A 6,805-nucleotide genomic window follows, 5' to 3' on the forward strand; every position below is an offset into this window, starting at 1 on the left:
CCCCTCCCCTTGAAACTTGAATGGCCCTATGCTTGCTTTTGACCAATAGAATGTGGCAAAATGATGCTACAAAACTTTTGAGGTAACTTTTCTGCCTTGCAGCTTCTGCTTTGGGCTCTTAGCATGCTGACTCTGATGAAATTCAGATCAGCGGGCAAGGTCAAGAGCAAACACTAATTTGCTGATGCAAACAAATCCACTGATGCCACCCACTGACTTTGACTGCCTTACTAAAAACTGTCCTCTTTTGAGACATGGGGTTCCAGGCTCTCTATTTAGAACACTACATTTGTCTGTGGAATAGACAGATGATGATTTTTGAGAGTTTTCTTGTGGGTGTTGAGGTGGTCACATAGAGTAAACTTATATAGAGTTAACTTGACATAATTCTTGTCCTGCAGAGTTTATGAGCTTAAGTGGATGAGCTCACACCCACCGATATATCTATGCTATAAGCTAGCGATCAGCTGACCACAGGCAAAGATTACACGCAGTATTATATATTCTTGATTTGTTTCTGTTTTTAGCATGGAGCTGGGAGTTTAGGTCAGGTATGCCCAGCTGCATGTAGGAAACTCCTCCTGGATTTTATCAAATCTTAAAACATATTAATACATCACTAGACCTTGCAGAATGCATCACAGCTTTTACCAGAATTATCCACAGGAACTCTAAAGTACCCAAACTCCACAGAGACCAGAATTTTACTGTTCTTTGAATGAACTAGTATTTAACTAAATGAAACATCTATCTACCACTGGATGACCTGAAGCAGTAGGTATCAGAACGATCCAGGTGATTACTCTGCTCACCCAGGTGAACGGATTTGGAACCTGTGTTCTCTTTGCAGGAATCTAAGACTTTCTCCTCCAAAAAGTCCCAAAGTTACCACCCTACAGAAAACCTATTAACTTCAAAAGGGAAATTGGACTTTATAATAAAGAACTCTGAAAGACAATTCAGATTTCAGTGATCATGGGAACTAGTACAACCTAATATTATGCATTTATGAATTAATATTAAGTGTTTAATATGTTCTTCCTGGTGGCAAACAATATGAAGAGCACCTTGTAAAGTAAGCAGGATTTTTGCCATCTACTCAAACATCTCAACTTTCCTTCTAGCTTACAGGAAATGAGGGTGCCAAATTAAAAATTAAATGACATCAAGAGGAAAAAAAGGTTAGACAATTTGAAAAAGTAGAACCCTCTGAGATCACTGGCCTAAACCCTTCAAAAAGTTAATGCTGTGAAACAAAAAAGATGGAGGATTGTTCAGCATTAAAAGAGTGCAATGTATGAATCTTCACCGGACTATCTTTCTACAATGCCAATATAGGACTTTTCTTGACAACTGGATAAATTTGTATATGGGTAGATATTAGGTGATATCAAATTATTAAACTTCTTAGATGTCATTGTTTCTTACCTGGTCTTTTTCTTTATACTTGGGGACGCAGGCTGAAGTATTTAGGAGAGCGGCAAAGAAAGCAGTTACTACCGTAATGTTGTTATGCACTCTTGGGAGGAATATACATCGAGTGTTCACACATATGATCTATTCTTTCAACTTTTCACACAGTGATGCTGGAGCCAAGCTGTTCACAGTCCCATAGCCCAGCGGCCAGAATGCGGAACTGTTGGCAGATGGCACTCTTCCAGGGGTGCTGAAAAAGGAGAAAAAATATTTCTGGATTAATTCAAGCACCTCCACCTAAAGACCAGTACGGCCACAACCCATTTGGCCAACACCCAGGGCCCAGGCCTGAAAGCCTCTCCACTCTTCCCAGGTTACGTAGTTGGTGACGACTCAGGGTGGGGCCGACCGATGAATTTTCCAGACCCAAGGAGAATTTAGAGGCATTTCTTGAGATCACGCAACTCCCTAGGCCTCCTGTGTGTATACCAGACCATTGTAACCCGTTGTATTCCCACCCTTCATTCTCCATGGATTCTAGAAATTGAACGCACATTTCTTCTGAAAGAGCAAAAAACTTCCCGAGGTTTCTTCTTTGCTTCAGAGCTCCATGAGGATTTTAATAAGTAAATAAGTCTAGGGTTTCCTCGAGGGCGTGCTTTTATGCAACTTGGAAACATTGCGAGCAAAGAGGAGCGAGCCTTAAACCCAAATCTTTGCGGGAGGTCTGCCAGAACCGCAAGTACCAGCCTCAAGCGTAAAACGCATATCGAAAACCACGGTGCTTGTACTGCTAGGGGATGGCAAGGGTCGAGAGCGCGCGCCCAGGCCAGTGTTAGAGCTGCGGGCTGCAGGTCGCGTGGGGCCCCACTCGCCGGGGCGCAGGACCCGCGTGTGCGTGCATGCGTGCATGCGAGCGAGCGAGCGAGCGAGCGAGCGAGGGGCTCCGGGCCCGGCGCGTGGTCTGCGCGCGCCCGGCCGTGGGGAGGGTGCGTGTGCGCGCGGGGCGGGAGAATCGGCCGCCGCCCGCATTCGAGCTGGCTGCGCGCCGCGCGCGGAAGGTGAGTGAGAGGCAGGGGTAGTGGGGCAGCCGGAGGCCTTGCAGACCTCCGGGCGAGTTGGCGGGCGTGGTCTTGGGTCCCACCTCCCCAGGAACACCTCTTCCTCCGGGACGCCGAGACGCGGGCGGCGAGGCCCGGACGCAAAAAGGCGGCTCCACTTCGCCCTCTATTGAAGCGTGACCCGGGTTGCTCTGCAAGCAACCGCGCCCTTGGGCTGGGGCCTCCGTAATGAACATCTGCTCGACCCCGGTGAGCGCGGGAGAAGGGGCCCAAAGGGGCCGTGGGTGACGCGGGGCAGCGCCGGGGCGCGTGGTGGAGCCAGGCCGCGGCTGCAGGAGCACATCGTCGGCCCTTTTCTGATTCGGGGCGCAGCCCCCGCCCCGCTGTCGGACCGGGCCTCTCACGTGGCGAACTCGGGGAGCTGCCAAGGAGGTCGAGGGTAGAGAGAGCGGGAGTGTTGGCCGCGGCGACCGGGAAAAAGACTGAAATGAGGTTTGGTGTTAGTGGGTTCCCCAAAAGGTCCGAGGCGAACGCATTCCCTAGCGTAACCAAAGGGCCCGAGAACCGAATTGTGGGGGTTCCATTGTGGGAGGTATATGGACCTAAAGAGGAAATTGGGTAAATTGGGCAGAGAGGGGAGGAAACCCCTAGGCCTAGTGGTTACATGGTTTGTAAGAGGCGATCTTAACGAGTACATATATACAAGGCATTTTTTTAAAATCGTAAAGGTGCAATGGAGCCTCACTTTCCCAAGCAATAAGGAATGATGCCAGCAGCAAGCAACGGTTTGCCTTCCGTATTCCTTCTCCTGTACGCCTCACCGCTGGACTAGGAGGGAGATTGGCAGGGCAGAGATGGTTTTCTTTTCTCTGTGTATTTTGCACATAGTGCCAGCGTTTAGGAAATGGCTGCTTTGTTTTGCCGGAAAGAGCTACCACCAATGAACTACAAAACCATGTCTCTCTTTTTTCTGTTTTCAGAGGTAAAAGATTTGAGTTCAGTGTACAACTGGCAACAAGTTTGTATTTTAGCTTTCCCCCAGGCGGTTTAGACAGAGGTAGGGTGCTGATTTTTTGCTCGCAGAATGTGTTGATGCCTGATAAAAGCGCAAATTGACCGTGGATCAGTCTAGAGAAGGGACTACTTAAAATTGAAAGATAAGAGTCTATGATTTAGTTTTTTTCTTCTACACAGGAAGTTCATTCAAATGAATGGTCATTGGGTAATTAATTCCCAATGGCCAAATATAGTGGCCAAATACAATTCCAGATTAGATGCATGAGGTGATTTGAGTACAAGGAGGAAGAAGAGAAGGGCTTTTCCAAAAATGGAGAGTGTCAATTTATAATAATTTGCTTCTATAGCAGCTTGTTAGGTATTGATTATATATGTCGTAGTGCCCATTGTTCTTGTGATTCAGATATATTCTTTTTCTCTTTTTCTGTTCAATAGTTCCCAGCAAATCTGTTTTAATTAAAGCATGGAATACAGAAAACATCAAAGAACTTCAGCTGAAATCCTACAGGTAAGTTCACCTTATTTTAATTTAGAAATCATCCTAATAGGTTAAAATTGACCATAATAGTCTGCTTTACAAAATTTTGAGGGTCATTTACACAGCCCCAATTTTTGTTGTATATTCAGGTATATTTCTTTCCCCATAGGATTGGATGATGTACAAGAGTTAATTAAGGTCTACTAACTCACTGGAAAAAATATATATATTTTAAAAGTGAGTTATTATTGATATACCATGGTACCTCAGGGAAACTTAACTATATAAACTTATTGAGGGTCACATTCAACTTCAAGTTCAGACTCTTCATCCCTATGAAAGGACTCCAATGGGTGCTTTTTTCTCTCTTCCTTCTTCAAATGATTTGCCTTCTCTCTGCCCAGTCCCCGCTCTGTTCTGTCCACCATTGAATGATACAGATAAAATCCCGTTTTAGGAAATGCCTTTATCACTTTCACGGCTATGTAATATCTAGGCCAAATAGGCTTTTGTCTTGTAGCTCTAAAAGCTATCATTGCTCATTCCTGCTTACTATGTGGGTAGATAACCACACTTTTCATACTTCATGAATAAGGTCAAATGTGGGAGGTCACAGGTTGCTCTTAAATGACCTTGCACAACATGCATTCAGAAGTTGGAGTGCATTTAACAACTGCAAGTATTTCTTTTAGGACAAACAGTGGTTTAAATAAAAAGTTATATGTTATAAATATTGATTTGTGTTTGGCACCAGAGCTTTTGGCACATTGCTAATTACAGGAGAAGGTGAGGTGAGGGGATGGGCTAGAAGCATGGAGATTTGTAGGGGGCACATTCAGATGAGGGGAAATGAAGCCATAGAACATCTGTAGCGTAGGTCCTGAGGGGCTGCAGGATGGAAAATTTGGCTAGGGAGATAACTTGTACCCCTTGAAGCTCTGATAAATCAAGGAATAAAAAACAAAAAGCTACGAGTAGATGATCAGAGTTTCCCACTGAGTGTGTGTCTGACCCTGAATACAAGTAGTTAACCAGAAAGCCGAGGCCTTTTGTTTCCCCTTTGTAGCATCCACAGCCCAGGTTAATAATTATGACCCCACCTATCCTCCAAGAACCATTTCATGTAGGAAACATGTTACCCGCACTAGGACCCCCTTTTGAGTAGCATGGCCTGTTGTGGTCATGAGGAAACAGAAGAGAGATCTTGGGAGATTTGGTTGATGTTCTATGGTATGCCATTTCATGTGGTTAGAACAAACACTTCCAGAGCAGCAGCCTGTTTTGTAAATAAAGTTTTATTGGAGCACAGCCATCCCTATGTATTTAATATTGCCTGGCTCTGTTTTTACTGCAAAGGTGGAATGGAGTAGCTGGGATAAAGACCATATGGCCCACAAAGAAAATATTTGCTATGTGGCTTTTTATTAAAAAAAAAAACAAAAAAACCCCCGCCACTCCTGGGAGAACATAGAATTCTGCTAAACTCCCAAGCTGTGCCTGGACAGGCTCTTTTAATTTGGAATAAAGAAGTACTGCTCCTGTTAAAACATTTCACAAATCTGCGGTCACATACCCCACCCCCCACCAGTGTGACAGTGAGGGCTCAAACCATGTCTGTTTTCTAAAACTATATTCGGTTACTATTTTGGTAACAGACTTTGTTTTCAAAGATGGAGTTACCCACTTTTATGCTTTAGAGAAAGAAGGATAATTTGACTGTTACCTCTTAGCAAACTTTACACCTTCACGAATGAGGTCAAATGTGTGGGCCACAGGGTGCTCTTTAAATGATCTTGCACAACAGATGCAGAATAGTTCTGTTCTCTAAACTGATACCAGTTCTGTAATTTGCACTTTAATTGAGCATTCATACATTCTGAGAGTCCAAACTCAGCTCTCTACCATGGAGGCTGATCGCAAATTTGGAGACATTTAAGTACTGAGGTCTCCCCTTCATCTTCTCCAGGTGAGCTTTCCTCATTGCATTTAGTCTTTGCTCTGATGGAGTGTAAGCAACTTGAGGGCAGGGCTTGCCTTGTCATCTTCCGAACCATTGCATCCCCAGCCTCTGACACAGGGCCAGCATACCTAATGAGTGAATGAGTGAAATTTACAAATTGGTAAAGCTGTTTGTAGCAAAACAGAGACAGGAATTCCAGCTTTCAAGTCAGCAGTCTGCCATTCTGCCTGATCTGAGTGATCTTTGCCCTGTCCCAGTTTTCCTAGCTTCCCCAGACCAGCCACCCTGCTGCCTCTTCCGCAGGCTGCTCTGTCATGGCGTGCTCTCAGACGTCCCAGCCCTGAATGCAGAGGTGAGTCCACTTTTGCTCTCCTCTTTGCTCCTTGCCCAGGAATCTCAAAAGGCTGTGGAATCGGGTATGACGCTGGGCTCTTCTACGGGCACTGTGCTCTGGAGAAGGAGCACAGCATTTAGAGGTGGGCTTGAGTTTGGGTTCCAGGTTGGCCTGTACTTGGGCTGCACAGGTCTCTGAAAAATGGGATGATAACACTTGTGCTTTGTAAATTGCTATAGAAGCGATACAGCCCCATACCCCACTTACCCTTAAAAAACAAGAAAGAAAACAAAAACAAAAAACCCTGTTTAAAATTCAAACTTGCATTGAAATAATCGATTAAGAGTGGGATTTTTTTAAAAAGATTTTTATTGGGGAATTGGGGGGATGGGAACAGTGCTGGGAATTGGGGGAAGGGGAACAGACAAGTTGCTGTCCTTTTGCTCTTCAGTCTAGTTGTGGAGGATGTTGCTTCACTGGCCCAAGTTGGCACCATCATCGCGCTCTTCCCGGGCGAGGCAGATCAGTCGCCGGCTTCT

At 45.2% G+C, this 6,805-nt stretch overlaps 1 protein-coding gene across 9 annotated transcripts in view; it reads left to right on the top strand.

The window, feature by feature from the left end:
* The first annotated feature begins 1,911 nt into the window (after window positions 1-1,911).
* Window positions 1,912-6,805, top strand: part of B3GALNT1 (beta-1,3-N-acetylgalactosaminyltransferase 1 (Globoside blood group)) — a 16,670-nt gene continuing 11,776 nt past the window's right edge. For 3 of the 9 annotated variants that reach the window (XM_019627182.1, XM_019627192.1, XM_019627202.1), the window contains exon 1: window positions 6,195-6,284. Coding sequence is in view for 2 of the 9 variants with exons in the window: in XM_019627165.1 (XP_019482710.1) it covers window positions 2,080-2,477; window positions 2,653-2,726; window positions 3,930-4,002; window positions 6,190-6,284 (640 nt within the window). In the remaining 7 variants the exon portion in view is untranslated. Of the gene's footprint in view, window positions 2,478-2,635; window positions 2,970-3,458; window positions 3,535-3,929; window positions 4,003-6,189; window positions 6,285-6,805 lie in introns of those variants that run through there. The other 6 variants (XM_019627165.1, XM_019627174.1, XM_019627224.1 and 3 more) reach the window with 6 other exon arrangements.

This window comes from Hipposideros armiger, unplaced genomic scaffold (assembly GCF_001890085.2).
Source record: "Hipposideros armiger isolate ML-2016 unplaced genomic scaffold, ASM189008v1 scaffold_16, whole genome shotgun sequence".
In the NCBI taxonomy this organism is placed as follows: Eukaryota; Metazoa; Chordata; class Mammalia; order Chiroptera; family Hipposideridae; genus Hipposideros; species Hipposideros armiger.